At 34.2% G+C, this 22,347-nt stretch overlaps 1 protein-coding gene across 1 annotated transcript in view; it reads left to right on the forward strand.

Moving 5' to 3' along the window:
- LOC128239961 (uncharacterized) overlaps positions 1–21,871 on the forward strand; it is a 34,109-nt gene extending 12,238 nt beyond the window's left edge. Inside the window, exons 8-10 of the mRNA XM_052956427.1 lie at positions 1,732–13,600; positions 14,030–14,155; positions 14,942–21,871. Of these exons, the coding sequence (XP_052812387.1) occupies positions 1,732–13,600; positions 14,030–14,152 (11,992 nt within the window). The 3' untranslated portion in view covers positions 14,153–14,155; positions 14,942–21,871. The remainder of the gene's footprint in view (positions 1–1,731; positions 13,601–14,029; positions 14,156–14,941) is intronic.
- Positions 21,872–22,347: the final 476 nt, after the last annotated feature.

The raw sequence follows: 22,347 nt of genomic DNA on the forward strand, positions 1-22,347 counted from the left end.
GTGAACCATTTTTTTAATAATACGTGTTGGGGGTTTCTTTTAAAAGGGCAATGATAGTTAGTCTCCTAGAGGTTTTACATCATTTAAAAAATAGTGTTACTATGGCAACATAACCAAAAGGGGGCTGTAGCTTTGCTAGCAAAAGGTGGCGTTCTTGTTTTTATCAAAACTGTAAATGTTAGCCGAAGGTTCTTTCAGAGTCTTCCCTTCTATTTATACAAAGAGTCAAAAGCGTGTGTTGATAATACGATAACAGAGAATTAGAGCTCGTATTATGTGCTATATCTTTTACGAAAAGAGCATTTGCCTTTTTGTTCAAACTATTGGATCCTCGTTTAGCATTAAATAAAACGTGACTATTGTCACCTACAAAATTAACACACGCTTTATTGCAATTAGTTTATGAATTGATCTACAATCAATTATATGTCCGGGAAACATAAAAAAGAAAAGTCAATTTCATATACATATATTTTAATGTAATTTTATGCACAACTTTAACAGATAGTTTTGTGTCCGAGTGATTTACAGCGACAAAATAATAAATCATGCTTCAATATAACGAATGGAAAAAGGACTGAAGGCTTTTAATAAATAAAAGTAAACAAAATTTCTCTTTCCTATGTGTAAGTTTATAAGTAAATGGAAATAGCCCAGGAAACATTTACTATATATACCTGTTTCAGTTATTCAGCACTTTTCAGAGACAAATGATTTTGGTAGTATTTAAGTGTTGTTTTATACAACATGGCTTTGGAATTAATCGTTTCATGCATTTTAACCAGGTTTGCAACGAAAACCCGGTTATTAGAATGCGAATTTCGTTTCTCGTCTGTCAAACATTGATTTCCGCCCATATACCTTAAGCTTACATTGATGGATAGGCTTAAAAGTTGGTGTGTAGGTAGCTTATGTAAAATGCTAGCTTAGATTTACTTTTGAGGTGTGGGGTCACCATTACTTAAAAAAATAAAATGCTTTCCGCTCAAAAACTTTAGTAAAATTTAGTTCGGAATTTCTTTTGAGGGGATGGGGTCAAGGTCACTGTTATAAAAAACTGAAAAATGTGTTCCGTCCAACAACTTAAGTTAGATTTTATGTATAGTGATTAACGTTTGTGTGTTAGTATCTTATGTGAAGAGCTAGCTGCGGATCCATTTTGAGGAGGCGGGGTCAAGGTCAATATCGCTGTATTAATAATAGAAAAATCGATTCTGCCCAATGACTTTAGGCTGCTACTGTTTCCTAACTCAAACAAGAAATTAATTGGCTATGCTTTCTGATTGCCCAAATTAAAAACCTCGTTCGTCGCATTGTGGCGTGTCTAGTTTATTTGTGGAATAAAAAGGTAGCCACCTTTGAGAAGAAATGTTTGTGGTGGGGTTTTTTAAAGGGAGGGTAAACCAATGGTTTGGCCGTATACTTACTATAAATCATACAGCACAGAATTAAAGCTCTCAATCTCCGAAGCCATATTCCTGTTTGCATGGAGTATACATGTGTATGTTTATGTATTATTACCAACTCATGGTTCATAGCGGATAAGGGTTACAAAGACTATCAAACAATCAACATAAAAAAGGGCAAAAAGACTGCTTATTCGCTGTGCTTTTACAACTATCTCACTCGTGTGTATGAAAGGTGCTCAGTTAACGATTTGATTTTCGAAATACTCATAATGACAAAAAAGTATGTCCCGCAACGAAATACGGTTTTGTTGTTGTATTTCAGATTGCAGGCGAGGTTTGTTTGTCTGGTAATCGATCATTTTTTTCAACAAAAACTGGACTACAATCCATATGTAACCTTTAAACACATACTCAAAAGCTCGAGGTTTTGGGAAAATATAGATAAAGTGAGTGGTAACATGGCTGAAATTGTTCAAAGCAATGCAACCGTAAAACACATAATGCAGGATTTAAAAAGCGTCGGTAAAGCTTTGCTAGAAAGAGAGGCCAGTATACAGTTCCTGGCAGACTTAAGGCTTTTCGATGGAAATACAAAGCGACTTTTAGGGATATGTGGGCTAACGAACGAGGAAATTAATAGTATTCCAGTGATGATAAGAGAGTTTGAAGCTGGTTTAAAGAAAACATGTGATAGTGTAGTTGATGTGTTGGAATCATTAAATAAAATGGGAAAGACTCTTCCTGTACAAGGACTTCCTACGGTTTTGAAGTACATGAAGCGATGCCAAAAAAAAGTAAACTTAAAGCAGCTTTCGTTAAAGGAGTGCCATTCCCAGAAGTGGTTATGGGGTGACTATCAGACATTCCCTGAAATGTGTGTTCGTCTGCAAAGTATTGTCTCTTCACAAATGTTTTGGAATGTTTCCCTCGACAGTACTTGTAAATTGTACGGTACCAACTTAACGTCCAAAGATTTCCTAGACGAAGCGGGGACTTCAATAGACGTTCTGTTATCAATTAGACATTTGTTTGAAACTGAGGACAATCGAAGTGAATTGAGTGGAGATGAATGTCTCCAACGAGTTTCGGAATTTGTTAAATGTATGAAAGATGTTGGAGAAAAGGTTTACCTTGAAGCATGGAAATCACTTGAAGATGATGGAAAGAAAATTACAATATCAAAAGTTATGAATATGTTTGAAAACACCAATGTACTGAATGAAGTTACTATTATAGAACGCCATACAAGCAAAAGACTTAATCAACATGTCCGGGAAACATTGCTTCGCTTAGCAAAAATGGAAAGTGTACGCGTAAGCGTGAATACTATTCAGCGATTCCTGCACCTATTTAAACTCGACACGTCAAGCAGTGGCGAAATTCAGTCTGCGTTTGATTCATTCCATAGGCTAAATAAAAGTCAGGTACTTCAGGAGACTTTTGAAACTATTCAACGGGATCTAGATACGATTTTTCAACTCGTAGGCATTTTAACAGAAGATGCTATTAACATAATGGGTGAGCTAACGAAGTCAACGCAATTGGTGGAATTCATTAACGAAATCGAGTTAGATGATGTAAGAAATCTTATAGATGCAGTTGAAGATATATCTGAATCGCACGTACAAGAATCTACAGTCTCCGCATTGATCGAAACGAAAAAGTTTCTACTTCCACTGTTAGTAACAACTTCTGAGGAGCATGATTGCAAATGGGTTTTGCATACTTTACGAAAACAAGTCGAGAATTTGCAGGCACACGCACCCATATTTCCAGCAAAGATTGCGGAATGTTCTGATAACCTGCATAACTTAAAGTCGTTATACAACAATGTAGCTAATCGTGGTCAACAAACTAGGGACATAATAAAAAGCATTGTATCAAAGGGTCGGTTTGTTTTCGAGAGTGTTCCACATTCAAGTGCAGTGTTGATGGAAGTAAAGTACAAAGAAAACAAGATTAAATTTGTAAAGCAGGAATCTACTTTTTCCGACATACGTAGCAGAGCATTGCTTTTGCTTAATTCGGAAAGAAAAACCACTGATAGTGTAGTACATCACGACGAATTTAAAAAGTTTGTCAATGTTTTTGATACTTGCCTTGAAATCAAGGAGACACTTATTGCGTTGAAATTATCAGGCCATACAAAATACACCAAATACAAACAGAAGCTCGAAACAACTGAATTAAGTCACGAACGTGCCAGATTAAATCAAGAGCTTTGTGAATGGACACTTTTGTTAAAGGAAATAAGACGGGAATTCTATTTGATAAATTTTATTCATGGATGTGACATTCATATTCTCTATGAATTTCTTGAAAATGGACAAAGAGCAAGTGATGTCGATATGTTATTGAAATTTATTCATCCAGATATCTGTCAACATCATTTTAACGACAGTTACACAGAAATGAAAGAAACGTGTTGCCACTTTCTCAGACACATTGGCATGTCACTGCATCACACATTCGAAAAGCTTTGTTTATGTTTGCCCAGAAGGCTCATTAAAACTGATGATGAGTTGAACCAAAATATGACTGAAATGGTTCATGAAGGAAAGCTACTTGTTGCAAATTTAGACGAAAACAGTGAATTTGTGATACGAACAATTTTAGCTCTCTATCAAAACACGAATGGAATGATGCCAGAACCTAATCAGCTGTTGCTTTGCTCGCACGAAACAGCGTGGAATGAAATAGAATTGCTACTGACAAGGTGTCAGGGTGCGTATTCGTTCTTTGGCGAGTCACCTTTGTATTGTCTTGCAAACGTGGAAAATCTTTCAAATGAATTGCAGTTTCATTTGGTAAAAGAACTACGCGAGTTTTCTACAATGTCACATTTTCGATTGGCAATAGTGTGTCGAGGTTCCAAAAATCACCCGTTTGTTGATCAGTTGTCAGGATACTTATGCAAAATACATCCAGTGTCCGAAAAAACTTCCTCAACCATATTCCGGCAGTTCTGTCCTGAAGTACGAACATATACTTCCGAGGTGGCAGGATTAGGAAAATCGACAAAAATATCGGAACAAGCACAAAGTAAGACCAAAGGCGTTTTGTCCTTGCATATAAGTGGATTATCACCAAAGAAGGACCTGATTGAAAATTTAAAGCAATTGCATGTGAAACCATACCACGTTCTTCATTTAGATGTTGGAAGTGTAGAACAGACACAGGAGCTGGACTTGTTCATATTTGAACTGATCATTATGAAGTATATTTCTGTTGGTAGCCATTCATTTTTCCTGACAACAAACAATGTTTGCATTGAACTGGCAAATACTATAAACAATACTCTAAGAAACAGAATGCACACAGCAACTTTATTTCAACGGGTGCATATGACGTGGACCAATTTCTCAGATTTCATCGTAAGTCAAGAAATTAATAGCCCAATCCAAGTTGTGTGTCATTATCTACAAGCCTTGGAACAAAATGCTCTAGATCGCCAGGAAATAAGACTACACGGACATAATAAGATGCCTCCTTTATCTGAGCAGCAATGCAGAACATTGTTGCAGAATTCGTTTGGCATGACTTCAGACATTTCATTCTCTATTGTGCATACATTTTTGAATGTTTTAGCAGACCAGCTTAAGAAACTGTCATGCAGTGCATATTTCAAAATTTCCAATATTGCTGATATGATTGGAAAGGATTCGTGTCCTACGGTGAGAAGTAGTCTTGTCAAATCAATGGTAGAGGTGTCTCGTGAATTTGCTTCACGATCAGTGAATGCATGTAGAACATCACAGTCGGCTACTGTAGAAAATGATAAACGTATGAAACACCCGTCAAATGATGTCGCGTCGAAACTGGTAGGAAGGGTAGAGAGCATGATACGTTGGGAGGAAAGCAATCATCTCATCTACGTCTTCCACAACCAAGATATCCAGACACTTTCGCCTATGTATCGTGATAAGAGCAAAGTCCCGCTTCATATTAAAACATTGTTCGAAACGCAGATGAAAAAAAGTATGTCTGATTTAAATGTAATGGAACAAACAGAATTGCAACGTTTGCTTCAAAGAGTTGCCCGAACTAACAAATTTGATCTTCCGCTTGTCAAACTTCAAGAGCTGTCGAAAGGATATGCCTTAACTCCCGATAATCTTCTGAAAATGGTTTTAATTATGATGCGTATTACTGCAAAGGTGCCTGTAGTAATAATGGGAGAAACAGGGTGTGGAAAAACGTCCCTGGTACGTTATCTTGCAAGTATATGTGAAGTGCCTTTTGCCGTCTTAAATATCCATGCAGGTGTCGACAAAAGTAGTATCACTACCAGAGTTATGAATGAAAACACGCTAAGTCTCAAAAGACTGAAAGAACAAAGATGGCTTTTCCTTGATGAGATCAACACTTCGGAATGCATTGGACTGAGCTGTGATATAATTTGCCACCACAAATGCAATGGAGTCTTACTTGCACCTAATTTAGTCATCATGGGTGCATGCAATCCATACAAACTGCGAACCTTGGAAACAATTCACACTGCTGGACTTTCAGGAAAGGTTAAAACGGACGACCTTTCAAAACTAGTTTACAGGGTATTACCTCTTCCGGAAATGATGGTTGATTTCGTATGGGATTTTGGTAGCTTAAGTGAAAAGGATGAATTGATATATATTGAAAGGATGATTGAAGCCGTTTTTAGTCCAAAATTTCCACAACATAAATTGCTTCGGGATCTCATATCAATATCGCAAACGTTCGTAAGATCGATCCAGCAAGCGTCGTGTGCTGTGAGTCTCAGAGATGTGTATCGTTGCCAAACACTTGTGAATTGGTTTCGTGGGTTTTTGAAACAAAAAGGGTCATTGCGAAACACAGAAATCGATACCAATGCAATAATACTGGCACTTGCACACTGTTACCACAGTCGATTTACTGATAAGGACGACAGAAAGAATTACAGAAGACGCCTCGCTGTAGGGTTCTCAAAAAATGAGTACCAACAGTACACCGAGACCGTAATCAGTACTGTAATAAGGACTGAACAGGAAGATATTCTTAACAGAATGGATCTACCTCTCGGAACTGCAAAGAATACGGCTCTTCAGGAAAATGTCTTCATGATAATAGTTTGCATCCTGAACAAAATTCCAATTTTTGTTGTTGGAAAACCTGGTTGCAGCAAATCGTTAGCAATGCAAATAATACGTAACAACCTTAGAGGTAAAGATTCCAGGGACGATCTTTTCAAAACATTGCCGCAATTGTATTGTGTCTCGTTTCAAGGGTCGGAGTCTTCAACATCTGATGGTATAATAAAAGTGTTTGAGAAAGCTGACAATTATCAAAAGTCAAACAGTAACGATGATGTTCTTTCAGTAGTGATTCTTGATGAAATAGGGCTTGCTGAAATATCGCGCTTTAACCCGCTAAAAGTTCTACACAGTCTTTTAGAACCAGATGGAAAAAGTCAACCAACTGTGGCTGTAGTTGGTATATCAAATTGGTCTTTGGATGCATCGAAAATGAACCGAGGTATACATTTATCACGACCTGATATGGACGAAGAAGAATTATTTGAAACAGCCGTGTCAATTAGTCGATCATTCACGGACAAAGAAGAAGCCGGATTGACAAAATCTTTTATGATTGGACAAACGTTGAAATCATCTTTGAACACCGACGAAATTGTAGATGATCTGAAGGCCATTGCTCACTGTTATTGTTTATATACCGTCCAACTTCAGTTTAAAAACTTTCATGGACTACGTGACTTTTATGCGCTTGTGAAATACGTCGCCAAAAAGCTAGCGTTTTCTCAGAATGTTTTACATGAAGAGAAAGCCAGCGTTATTATGGAAGGTCTTCAAAGAAACTTTAGTGGCTTAAGAAGCGAAACAAAGAGCTTAATAGACAATTTTCAAACCTGCCTGAGTGGAGAAATCGACTGTCTTTCGGTAAGCCAACTTATAAAGGCCAACATTGAAGATGTACAGGCAAGACATCTTATGATTATCACTAAGGGTGAGTCAGTGATCGGCATTCTTGATCAAATCTTAGAGGACACGGGTCGTACAACAAAAGAAATAATATTTGGAAGCCAATTTGAGGAGGATCTTACAGATGACTATCACTATCGTATACTCAGTAGGATAATTTTATGCATGGAACAAGGTTTTGTTCTAATTTTGAAAGACCTAGACGATATCTATGGAAGTTTATACGATATGCTTAACCAGAACTACACAAGAATCGGGAAAAAGAACAATTGTAGAGTCGCTCTTGGTCCATATAGTAATCCGTTTTGTCACGTGTCTGATACTTTTAGATGCATTGTTTTAGTTGACTCTGACAAAATTGACCTCGCCGATCCACCATTTTTGAATCGCTTTGAAAAACAAGTTTTGTCATTTGCTGACGTACTGGAACCCAAGGAAGAAAATCTAAAGGCAGAAATAGATGAATGGTTGGAAAAAATTAGCACGGTAAATGATAGTTCTTTTTCAAAACACGATTTGTTTCCATATTTCAACGATGAACTGATAGTATCCCTATCAATTTTTAGTTGTAGATATGAAACTACCCTTCATGGTGCATTTGAATTATGTAAGAAAAAACTTCTGCTGTTAATGCGACCTGATGCAATTATCAGGTTACACAGGGCAGAAGATGATGAAATGAGAATGAATTGCACTACTCTTCAAGATGATTATTTTGAACTTCCAATACACTTTGGCCTTCGACATCTAGTGCAGCACAATATAGATGCAGAGATTTCTCCTTATACCGATTCAAAAAAGCCAGTGTTCACAATTACATGTACTTACAGTAATATTCACGCCAAAATTGATGATGAGCTAAAAGGATTTGCTGTTCAGATTGAAAAACTAGGGGCATTCAAATCAGAAAAACAGTTATCTCTGAAGCTCCAAGAGTTTTGGCGTAATCCTGAAACAAAGATTTTAATAGTTCAGTGTCATTCGCATGATGATGAAAAGCACATCATGCTTGCAAAATCGCTTATTGAAAAGTATAGAAGGGAAGAAGAAGAAAATGGACAAGTGATGATTATTAAACACGTTTACCTTATTATTCATCTTGTTGGAAGAGGGAATGTTGCCGGATCTTTTTCGCAGTTGAATTTCTTGTCTGGATGGGATCTCTTAATACTTGAAAACTTAGAAAGTACCCCAGTTACATTACCTGAGCTTTGCACCAAAACTTTGAAACAAACAATTCAGGACATGAAACCATTGAAAAACAACATTACCGATGGCCTTTTTTGGGCGTTTACAAAAATCAAGTATGGGTATATGGGACGAAATGTGGACAGTATTACGGAAATCATATCAAAAATGAGTCAATCGATAGAATTTGTGAAAGAAATTGAAACAATGATTTTGAATATCATAGAAAACGATGTTACAGATAAGCAAAACTCTGAGTGGTTTTATGTGGTTGCCTGTGATCAAAGTGCTTTAGGAAGCTGTTCGTTCTTCATGGAAGCTTTAGAAAGATACATTTCATACATAATCAGAGGACCTCTAGCAAAAATTATATTCAAGCTTGAAGACTTAGGTGCATTAGAATCGTTTTTCAAGGCCGATTCATGCACTCAAACCAGGAGAAACTGCTGGGCTGCCATGTTTCACAACGAGAATATATTTTCCATTGCCGATGTCAAATCTGAAACAGGACCAGAATGTTATCGATGTTCTACACCTGATGTTTTGCTTACAATGCCATTTAGTTACATATTCTTTCAAGAAACAGAAAAGACAAAGGATTTTTTTATGAGAGATGCTATACATGCAAAAGCAAAATGTGATTTAGGAGCAGAGGAGGAACTACCTGTTGATGTGATGAATGAACTTATTACCCAGCAAAAAGAATCAGTTGATGCAAAAGTTCCGGAAATCGACGATGATGCCGTCTACGAAAGTCTTCACAATGATTACATTCAAGACTTCTGCAATTTGGTTTCTCTTTCCCTTTGTTCCGACTTGCCGGAGGAATCTAGAATAGAATACATGAAATGGGCGCTAAAACAAAAGATGGAAGTTGATAACTCGTTACCAGAAACTCTCATTGACATCATTGTTAAGATGCACTGCTGTAGTTGGTTACACATGCCCCTTTTTGCTGCCGTTTTGCACTTGTTTGACGCTTGTCGTCAGTTGTTAGATAATGCAGATGCACTTGCTTCAATTCAGTTATTCTTAAAAAATGTAAGACAAAACTCTGCAGTAATAGAACCAAATGAATATCTTCATGAAGCTATTTTGATTGATGATCAAAATGTGTTAGCTACCCCTCCTTCAATTGAAATTGCAAAAAGTGACTTTGAATTTCAAAGTTCAGACGAAACGAAAAGTTTGGAGTGTGACAATAAACAGGATCAGGCAGAAAGCGGCCAATCAAATGAACATTCAACTGAAAGTTTGCCTATTGAAGAACATACGCATGAGGAAGATCAAGAGGGGTCAATTTGTTCTAAGACAACAAACGAAACTAGTGAAACCGATGACGAAGTAGATGTATTTAAAGATTTGGTTGCACACATTTGCTCTTTAATTTTACCTTCAGAAGAAAACATGAAAACGTTTACTAATATACAGCAGTGGCTTGTAATGGTTCGACGCATTTTACTTATTTCAGAATATATTTCAGTGGACTCGAAAGAATATCAATCGGTAAAGATTTGTCACGATTTTGCATCATTTGTTGTTTTTCCCCAAAACATCAAATGTTTATACCAATTAGGAAACGCTCTGATGGAAAATGATCTTGGTTCTGAGGAGGTATTTTCGCAAATTATCAGCGTCGTCAAGAACGGGAAGGGAAATTATTTACAACCAGATATTTTAAGAGCCATTCGTCAGTATTTAATAAGTTGTATATCGATGAATAACCATGCACATGCTATCGGATTGCCTTTCATTCTTGCATCTATGCAACTACTGACGGATAATGATTTGCATCTTTTGTGTGTGCCATTTTCTTGTGCAATTCAAGAAGAGATTATAGAAAATGAAGACGTGTTGACAACTATTTTGTCTGAAATCGAAACCGAAGAAAACGAAAGTGATTTCATCCAGACTCTTGACCTATTTGTAACTCAATTGCAGCAAACAGGTATGAATAGTCAGTTTCTGCTTCTGATTGTCGATATATTTCAGGATCACTATAATAACAATTTTGACGATTCAAACACTGACCTTATTCTAGCGGCAGGACGATTACTGCAAAATGAGACAACTGGGATCAAAATGATGGCTTCGGTTGCATATATAAAAGCAACAATACTAAAAATGGCAAATCTGAATATAGAAGACCAAGAAACAAATCCTTTGTTAGATGCTATAGATGCTGTTCTCAACGGTTTGAATAAAGGACATGTGCATGAAACAGTAAGAACATACTTAGTGAAGGTATTTGGCACAAAAATTGGTTTGTCATCACTGGTGGAATTATCCAAAAAACTTTCGTGCAGAGTCAAATCACTTGAATCGATTGATTGGACAGAAAAGTATCAATCAACTTGTGTCGAAAACAACCCTTTGCTGTCATTATTTAATACCAAATTGGCACAGATGGAAGACAAATGTTTTGCTACACATGGTAACAGTCCCATTGCCTTTGAGAAAAGCTTAAAAGAAATGTTTCAGACGGTCAAACTTACACCAAATACCGACATTCGTCTCTTTGCAATGGGTTTGGCAGCTAAGGAATTTTACCTACCACAGCATCGAAAAATATTATCGGACACGAAAATGTTTACGGACAAAGTTTTCGAAGTATTTTGTCCTGAACTAGATAAAGATCAGCAGACACTTTTATCGTGCTTACTTGGTAGACGGAATTTTGCAGTTCAGGCTTTACAAAACGATACCCAAATGCCATTTCAGCAGTACGCTATTAATACAATTTTGTTGAAATTGAATTCATATGCTCTTTGTCTTGGGGATGGTGGCATGAACTCGTTGGTGAAAGTTTGTCTTACAAAACCAAAAATGCTTGAGGGATTTTATATTCCTGGTTTTCCGGCAAATCAAAAAAGAAAAAGTTCCGAAAAAGAACACTCATCTCTGGATAACCTAACACTTCAGAAATGCATTTGTGGTCAGGTCATGAGCATTCGGTCGGAAACGAAGATTCAAAGATGTGTGTTTTGTGGAGCCTCTTTTGACGAAGGCAGTTTATACTCTTCGACAATGCATACAACTGAAACGGACCAGGAAGAATCTAAAGGTTGGGTATTGGCAGTTGACTGCAAAAGCGAAACATTTGAATTACAAATAAATCGAGGTATGTCACCGCTTACTTGTGCTGTATTACAATTTTTCGTCACAGGAAGTGTATATAGTTCCTTGGCCTTACGATTTATTGACGAGAAGAGTTTAGAAGGCATTGTCCCATTTGACAGCCTTGCAGAAGGGCTCAACAACGCTTTACAAACATTGTGGAACGAGATAAAATCTTCCTTAAATCTGGACGACTACCATACATGTATGTTTCTCCATAGAGTCATCGAAGCAAACGTCGCCTCATTATTCAAAACAATCGCAATGTTTGAACATCCCTCTGAACGTAGACAATGGGAAAAAGAGTTTGAGAAAAATCTAAATATACTTCTGTGCAACAAACTTACGGGTATATATGAAGAAATTCAAAATTGTGACCAGGTGTATGAATATCCTGCAAACTGCTTTGAACAAACAGTTCGGGAGGCAGACTGTGAAAATGAAGACACCCATTCTGTCCACCATTTATTTAGACTAACTGCAAAACCAACCAAAGCAGACTTTATCTCTCAGCTCTTCATGAAAATGAACGAATACCCTTTCCTGGTATACATTATAAAAAATGAAGACATTCTTTCTTTGCCGCATTACCTATATGATGTAATTCAATGGCATTTGACAAGTGTTGTAACTATAAGCTATAATTTCAAAAGAAACGATTGTTTGCGAATGTCTGTCCAAGAGTTTCATGATAAGGTTATTGACAAAACAAAACGCAAAACCAGTACAGCACGATTTAAGGAGTTTAAAAAATCCTGGAACAGACTATGTCATATATTAAATGACTTAGGTATCCTGTCAGACTATCCGTTGATGGAAGGTACAACTAAAATGGAAGATTGTTTATTGTTAGATATCAATAGTCGTGTGTTTAAGGTCTTGGAAAAACTGGTACATATTCAGAATGGAATCATCGAAAAGGCTCTAGTTCTTGCGCCAGATTGTCCTAGTTTACAATTCATGATGCATTCAAGAGGTTTTGCACATATCAGATGCACACCGATTGCCGAGATACGGTTCCAAAACCAAAAGGCTGACACAATCATAGCCATAGAAGACGACATAACAAACGGCGATTTAGTACATCTTGACAATACTTGGGAGGATGTAGTTTTTCAGGAATCCCATTGTGAGCTTGTGTATGGTTTGGGCAAGACTATGAAGTACGATTTTCACAAAATTGAAAAACGCATGGCCGAAACTCTTTTGTTTGGAAAATCAATGATCGATTTGAAGTTTGGTAATCTTCCAGCGATTATATTTGTGGATGAGTTGTATAAGAATATCTTGTCCCTTATAAAGGATTTCCGTGTATCATGCCCGCAAAAACCATTACCAAAAGACATGGAAGACATCATAAAAAGAAATACAAGTGACAACACTGGAATGGCTTCTCAGATGCTCAGTGGTCTAGACATGGTACTAAGCCTACTCAAAAGAACAAAATGCGATCCTTACAAATCTCTGGTCGATTATATAAACGGACGACAAAGCATCATAGGGACGTCATTTCCAACTCAGCATCTTCCAAGCCAGTCTATTTTAGTTTGTCATGTAGTGGATCTGCACGAACTCTTAGAAGAAATCAGCGCTGAAAGATTAATTGAAGGATGGCATGACGATTTCTCCAATGATCTCGAAAAGGAAATAGAAGAACATTTTCGAAATATCACAAGTATTGCGTCCTGTGAATCGATATTAAAAGCGATTAAAAGATTTGTGTATCGATGCTTGTTTATGAGCGAAGTAGATGCTGAACAACAACTTAACCAGTTTTTGTCCCACGAGTCCTTCTGGCCTTCGAACTCATGGCGGAAAGGAAAATTGCTTCTTAACGGAAAAGAAGAAGATATTATGGATGTTATACCCGCAGACGTTCAAGTATGCCATATTGGAACACTGGCCAAGCTCTTAAGCGAAAACATCGAGGTAATTGTTTTATTGTCAATATTCAAATGAGGCTTTGTTTAATGTTTAAACTCTAAAATATATAATTGGCTTATAATAATTAATAAAAGTTGATGTTGCATTATTAAAACGGTGGGATACGTTTCGTTTATTTTTTTGAAAACAATTTATTGAAAATAAAGTTTTGTCCATGTTTTCCGTCTAATCAGTCTATTCATCTCTATTCATCTCAGTACTCGTGCTGTAAATGATTCGGTTTTAGAATTAAATGTGTTAGATATATTAGCTGACTTTAAAAACAAACGCAAATAGTTTTGTCGCTTGCAAACGAGATATTAAATATTATATGTATTCAGTCCGAGATCAAGGCATAGTGTAAGATGTATGCATGTTTAAGCATACTACTAGTTTTAGTAATAGTTTTTAATACTCGTATATATCCTTTAACAGAAGCAACAACAGGGAGAAGTCAGAATGGATGCCGTTATAACAAGCTGGAAATCAGTGCGTCCGGAAAAAAGTTCAAAGGTTGTCAGACAAAAGAAGACCGCGAAGAAGTTGAAAAAGTTGTAGGCGGTACGTGAAGTTTTATATATGGGATTTTCTGGGGTTTTTTATCTTCATTTTACTCTTAAAAACGGCAGTTAATTTACAACAATTTAGCCTAAAATGTTTTAATTTTGTGAATTACTTTTATGCGCAGTCACCCATAGTCGCTTTTGTGCGATCTTTTCATTTTAATTTTGTCCCGCTCAGACGTCCAGTATTTGACTTAAAAAAAACCATCCCTCCCTCACTTGTTATTATTATTATTACTACTATTATTTTGTTTGTTTGTGTTAGATTGCAACTTATATGTGTTATTTAATGCCTTTTTAAAAGTATTTCGGGCATTTGGCCGCGACATGTTATTATTTCTGTTTAATGACTTACTTGTGTAATACTTAGATTACTGGTGTCGGGGCCATTTTCGGCAAAGTATGATTTATTTATTAAAAGTTATACAATGCCTTGTCTTTGTCTTTTGGAGTAACGATTAATTAAAATTTGATAATAAAACGTGCATTGTTTTTTTTTAAGATTGTTGGCGTCATAGCGAAAATAACTGAACAATTGGGAAAATACGAAGACAATAACATTTTTATGTAAAATAATGAGTATGTTAATGTTTGGTTACCGGTCACAAATTAAAAAAAAAAAAAAAACGTTAAATAAAAACTTGACAAGTCCACCGATTTAATATTATAGCTTATCATGTTATACTCCAGCGTAATTTGGCAAACCAGTAAATGGACAAGTAATTGAAAAAACAAACATGCGCTATATTTGGTCACAAGTTATTCATCGTTTACTGTATTTCAGGTGGTTTACGCTGGGCATTCAATTATTCGGAGTATGCTTCTGTATGTGCTGCAATAACGGTTGAAGCTTTCAAATGTAATTGATTATGTGTTTACAGACAACTTTTCTATGATGGTAACGTATAGAAATAGTGCTCCTTATCGGACGATATTGATCATGCCTAGTATTATCAAAATTGCCGTCTACAGATTATGTAAGACAAGATTGCAATGCAATTTTGAATATTTTCACTTATATGCATTGTAAGTATATATTTGTAATAGTGATATATAGTGTTTCATAAAAACAATATTATTGTCTGGAAAACTGCATTTACGACAGAAAGTCTTCTTGTAAAAGGTATTGTTTGCATTGTAAAAAGAGTAGTGTAAATAGAAATATATGGATGCTGTACAGGTTAAATCATTTTCCTTTGTAAAAATGTACATTGTTGACTTATCATTTGAATAAGTATTTGCAGTAGTAAATAATCATGAATATATTTGCTTTGTACAAATTGAAACCGCTTATGATTGCATGTTCATATTATCTTTTTTTATTCTGTGTCTGTTTGATGTGTTTTCCTGTTCAAATGAAATCGCTTTCGGCCGAAAGTGATTTTCAAACATGAATCGTTTGATTAATATATTAAGTTTTGTTTTGACTTACATTTTAACGAGGATGTTTAATAATTGCACATAAGCTGTAGCTTAATCATGGTCGCATGTTTATGTTTTTAATTATCAGATTTGTCTGTATCATAGTTTGCACATAAGAAATATTGAGAGTGTACATATTGTTATATTTTAGAGATAAATTTACGAGTGGCATTCAGAATTTTATCGAATGCTTAAAACTTAATGACGATTGTGAGTAATGAACATATAACTACATGTATAGAAATAAACTGCTTGTAAATAAGTTATGAACGTGTAGCTTTATAATATCAAAGTAGAAAACGAATCAATAAGTGATGTATATAGTGCCCGATTCATTTATAGCTTTGTTATTATAATTTGCTGTTTATGTATGCACTGCTCGATTGATTGATATTTTTGTATTTTCATCAATCATTTATTATGTAGTGTCCGATTCATTGATAGATTTGTTATTTTCTTCATTAATTCATGTGCATGTATATAGTGCCGATCGATAGATTAGTTTATTTTCATTAATTATTCAGTTATATAGTGCCCGATTGATTGACATTTTTCTTATTCTAATTAATTATGCATGTAATTTTATAGTGCCCGATTGATGAATAGTTTTATTTTTATTATTATTCATGTATGTAGTGCCCGATTGATGGATAGTTTTGTTATTCTAATTAATTATGCATGTACATAGTGCCCGATTGATGGATAGTTTTGTTATTCTAATTAATTATGCATGTATATAGTGCCCGATTGATGGATAGTTTTGTTATTCTAATTAATTATGCATGTATATAGTGCCCGATTGATGAATAGGTGCCGATTGATGAATATTTTTTTTTATTATTATCATTCATGTATGTAGTGCCCGATTGATGGATAGTTTTGTTATTCTAATTAATTATGCATGTATATAGTGCCCGATTGATGAATAGTTTTGTTATTCTAATTAATTATGCATGTATATAGTGCCCGATTGATGGATAGTTTTGTTATTCTAATTAATTATTCATGCATGTAGTGCCCGATTGATGGATAGTTTTGTTATTCTAATTAATTATGCATGTATATAGTGCCCGATTGATGGATAGTTTTGTTATTCTAATTAATTATGCATGTATATAGTGCCCGATTGATGAATAGGTGCCGATTGATGAATAGTTTTTTTTTCATTAATTATTCATGTATATAGTGCCCGATTGATGAATAGTTTTGTTATTCTAATTAATTATGCATGTATGTAGTGCCCGATTGATGGATAGTTTTGTTATTCTAATTAATTATTCATGTATGTAGTGCCCGATTGATGGATAGTTTTGTTATTCTAATTAATTATTCATGTATGTAGTGCCCGATTGATGGATAGTTTTGTTATTCTAATTAATTATGCATGTATATAGTGCCCGATTGATGAATAGGTGCCGATTGATGAATAGTTTTTTTTTCATTAATTATTCATGTATATAGTGCCCAATCGATTGATAATCTAAGCGTTGCTTTGTGTTTATACTATATTTAAATATTTATTATAGTTTAATGTCATTGTAGATAATCAACAACAGTTGTTTGCTCGTTAGATGATATCGCTTTAAGATGGATAACATGTGAAATAATGTTATGAAAATGAACGCAGTGTATAGAAATTATGCTACTAGTATGTATGGCCATTTTATGATATATTAAACATTTTTAACTATTTTCGATAAAGATATTTTATTTCCTTTGCCTTTTTATTTGTCATATTGTAAATAGTATGGATTTGAATTATTGTTGATACTTTTTTTATTTGAAAAAATGTGTATTTTTGCAGACACTTTGGAGACCAAGCACAGATGTATAAAACTGTAGATATGCGAGACTAACATATTTACTTATTAATGATTTTAGTAATCAAAATATAATCAGCAGAAATTAAAATCATTTAAACAATATTCATTCCAATAAAACATTTTCAATTTCAAGATATACAATGTTTGAGCATAATCCAAGCATTTACTAGAGTGATAGCATAAATGAGATAGCTATGGAGCTTATCCTTTTTTCTAGCTTCCGCGATAATCATTGAATGAATGAGTGTTAAGGACTTTATTCTTGAAGGACTGTGCATGATATAGTGGTGATGGTTTTGCTATTATTATGCTGTTTTGCTTTTTTGATTGATATACATTTGAAGTTATTCTATTCATTAATTGAACTTTTTAAATAATACATGTATACATATATTCATGGTGTCTGCAGTTTATTTACTTTTCTTTTTGTATTAACATGTTTTTATGTTTTTAAATACAAAGTAGACGGCACATGAACGTAAGTTAATGATGTCTGTTTTTATTTACTTAACTTTTTAAATACTAATTAAATTAGAAGATGGAACATGAACGCAAGCTGATGCTGTCTGCAAATTATTTACTTTGTTAATTTTAATATTTATTATTATTGAACTTAGTACACGGTACATGAACCTAAGTTAATGATTACTGCATTTTATTTACTTTACGTATGTGAATTATTATTGAACTTAGTAGACGGTACATGAACGTAAGTTAATGGTGTCTGCATATTTATTTACTTGACGTATGTTAATTATTATTGAACTTAGTAGACGGTACATGGACGTATGTTAATAATTTTTGAACTTAGTAGACGGTACATGGACGTAAGTTAATGGTGTCTGCATATGTATTTACTTGACGTATGTTAATAATTTTTGAACTTAGTAGACGGTACATGGACGTAAGTTAATGGTGTCTGCATATGTATTTACTTGACGTATGTTAATTATTATTGAACTTAGTAGACGGTACATGAACGTAAGTTAATGGTGTCTGCATATTTATTTACTTGACGTATGTTAATTATTATTGAACTTAGTAGACGGTACATGGACGTATGTTAATAATTTTTGAACTTAGTAGACGGTACATGGACGTAAGTTAATGGTGTCTGCATATGTATTTACTTGACGTATGTTAATTATTATTGAACTTAGTAGACGGTACATGAACGTAAGTTAATGGTGTCTGCATATTTATTTACTTGACGTATGTTAATTATTATTGAACTTAGTAGACGGTACATGGACGCAAGTTAATGGTGTCTGCATATGTGTTTACTTGACGTATGTTAATTATTATTGAACGTAGTAGACGGTACATGGACGTAAGTTAATGGTGTCTGCATATGTGTTTACTTGACGTATGTTAATTATTATTGAACTTAGTAGACAGTACATGGACGTAAGTTAATGGTGTCTGCATTTTTATTTACCTTACGTACTTATAATAATTATTTATCTTAGTAGACGGTACATGGACGTAAGTTAATGGTGTCGGCGTATTTATTTACTTGACGTATGTTAATTATTATTGAACTTAGTAGACAGTACATGGACGTAAGTTAATGGTGTCTGCATTTTTATTTACCTTACGTACTTATAATAATTATTTATCTTAGTAGACGGTACATGGACGTAAGTTAATGGTGTCTGCATATGTATTTACTTGACGTATGTTAATTATTATTGAACTTAGTAGACAGTACATGGACGTAAGTTAATGGTGTCTGCATATGTGTTTACTTGACGTATGTTAATTATTATTGAACTTAGTAGACGGTACATGGACGTAAGTTAATGGTGTCTGCATTTGTATTTACTTGACGTATGTTAAATATTATTGAACTTAGTAGACAGTACATGGACGTAAGTTAATGATGTCTGCATTTTTATTTACCTTACGTACTTATAATAATTATTTATCTTAGTAGACGGTGCATGGACGTAAGTTAATGGTGTCGGCGTATTTATTTACTTGACGTATGTTAATTATTATTGAACTTAGTAGACGGAACATGGACGTAAGTTAATGGTGTCTGCATTTTTATTTACCTTACGTACTTGTAATAATTATTTATCTTAGTAGACGGTTCATGGACGTAAGTTAATGGTGTCGGCGTATTTATTTACTTGACGTATGTTAATTATTATTGAACTTAGTAGACGGTACATGGACGTAAGTTAATGGTGTCTTCATATTTATTTACTTGACGTATGTTAATTATTATTGAACTTAGTAGACGGTACATGGACGTAAGTTAATGGTGTCTTCATATTTATGTACTTGACGTATGTTAATTATTATTGAACTTAGTAGACGGTACATGGACGCAAGTTAATGGTGTCTGCATATCTATTTACTTGACGTATGTTAATTATTATTGAACTTAGTAGACGGTACATGGACGTAAGTCAATGGTGTCTTCATATTTATTTACTTGACGTATGTAAATTATTATTGAACTTAGTAGACGGTACATGGACGCAAGTTAATGGTGTCTGTATATTTATTTACTTGACGTATGTTAATTATTATTGAACTTAGTAGACGGTACATGGACGTAAGTTAATAGTGTCTGCATATTTATTTACCTTACGTACTTATAATAATTATTTATCTTAGTAGACGGTACATGGACGTAAGTCAATGGTGTCTTCATATTTATTTACTTGACGTATGTTAATAATTATTGAACTTAGTAGACGGTACATGGACGTAAGTTAATGGTGTCTGCATATTTATTTACTTGACGTATGTTAATTATTATTGAACGTAGTAGACGGTACATGGTACGTAAGTTAATGGTGTCTTCATATTTATTTACTTGACGTATGTTAATAATTATTGAACTTAGTAGACGGTACATGGACGTAAGTTAATCGTGTCTGCATTTTTTTTACTTTACGTATGTTTAATAATAATTATTGAACTAAGAAGACGGTACATGGACGTAAGTTAATGGTGTCTGCATTTTATTTTACTTGACGTATGTTAATAATAATTGAACTAAGTAGACGGAACATGGACATAAGTTAATGGTGTCTGCATTTTTATTTACTTGACGTATGTTAATTATTATTGAACTAAGTAGACGGTACATGGACGTAAGTTAATGGTGCCTTCATATTTATTTACTTGACGTATGTTAATTATTATTGAACTTAGTTGGTGTCTGCATATTTATTTACTTGACGTATGTTAATTATTATTAAACTTAGTAGACGGTACATGGGCGTAAGTTAATGGTGTCTGCATATTTACTTACTTGACGTATGTTAATTATTATTGAACTTAGTAGACGGTACATGGACGTAAGTTAATGGTGTCTGCATTTTTATTTACCTTACGTATTTAAAATAATTATTTATCTTAGTAGACGGTACATGGACGTAAGTTAATAGTGTCTGCAATTTTATTTACTTTACGTATGTTAATAATTATTTATCTTAGTACACGGTACATGAACGTAAATTCATGTTGTCTGCATTTGCTATTTACTCAACATATGTTAATTATTATTGAACTCAGTAGACGGTACATGAACGTAAGGTTTTGGTGTAATAGACGTTACACGACTGTCTGCAAGGGTGTAGACTTTATTTGTGTTAATTAGTATTTTGTTTATCTATTGCACTGAGAAGACGTGCATGGAAGTATGTTGATGCTGTCTGTAAATTGTTTGCTGCACCCAATTTTAATATTTTTTGGGGAACATTCATGTGTATAATTATTATAATTTTAAAATCAATATGAATGTGACGGATGTAGCCACAGATAAAATTGTACTTTTTACTAAGTAAACTTTATATATAAACAAATGCCTGTTGAACATTTATTTAAATGATATTTTTCTGATTTCATTTTTGTTATTCCAATGTGTGTATAAATTCAGTGATTTATGTGCTCTACGGCGCTTTTTCTTGCAACCCAATACATTGAAATGCACAATGCCTATTTTATGATAATATTTTGAGATTTTGTATATATAAATTGTTGTAATATATGATGTTTGCAATTAATTCGATTAATATGTGTATAATTCGTGTTTGAGTGCGTGTATATGATATGTACCTATTAAATACATTATGTAATGTGATTTATTATGAAAGTGTGAATGCATTGGAATAATTATGAGCTCCATATATGTATTTGTTTGTACAATATGCAGAACATCTAGGCAAATGATAGGTTCGTTTTTTATAACCGAATACATATACTACTTTCTTAATCATTCTACTAAATAAGAACGAACGATCTATGTTTAGAATATAGCTATAGTTTGTTATTCTTAACAACACAGTTATACGCAAGAGTTGCTGATTTCAAAACTGATTTCTTGATTATATTGTATTTAATATTGTTATTTGTATATATTGAATAATTGATTAAAGCATTTCACATTGATTACAATTATATGCATGAGTGTGTGTGTGTGTTTTATGGTAAATATAAATATTAAAAAAAGAGTTTTCCAAATTTCTAAACCTAGCAAAGATGATGATGATGATGATGATGATGATGATGATGATGATAACGACGACGACGATATTGATGTTGGTGATGATGATGATGATGATGATGACAACGATGATGATGGTGGTGGTGATGATGATGATTAAAATATATGTAGTATATACCCCCTTGGATTATGATGATGATGATGATGATGATGATGATGATGATGTACCCCTTGTATGATGATGATGATGGATGATGATGATGATATACCCCCTTGTATTATGATGATGATGATGATGATGATGATGATGGATGATGATGATGATGATGATGATGATGATGATGATATACCCCCTTGTATGATGATGATAATGATGATGATGATGACGATGATGATGATGATGATATACCTCCTTGTATGATGATGATGATGATGATGATGATGATATACCCCCTTGTATGATGATGATGATGATGATGA

This window comes from Mya arenaria, chromosome 7 (assembly GCF_026914265.1).
Source record: "Mya arenaria isolate MELC-2E11 chromosome 7, ASM2691426v1".
Taxonomy (NCBI): Eukaryota; Metazoa; Mollusca; class Bivalvia; order Myida; family Myidae; genus Mya; species Mya arenaria.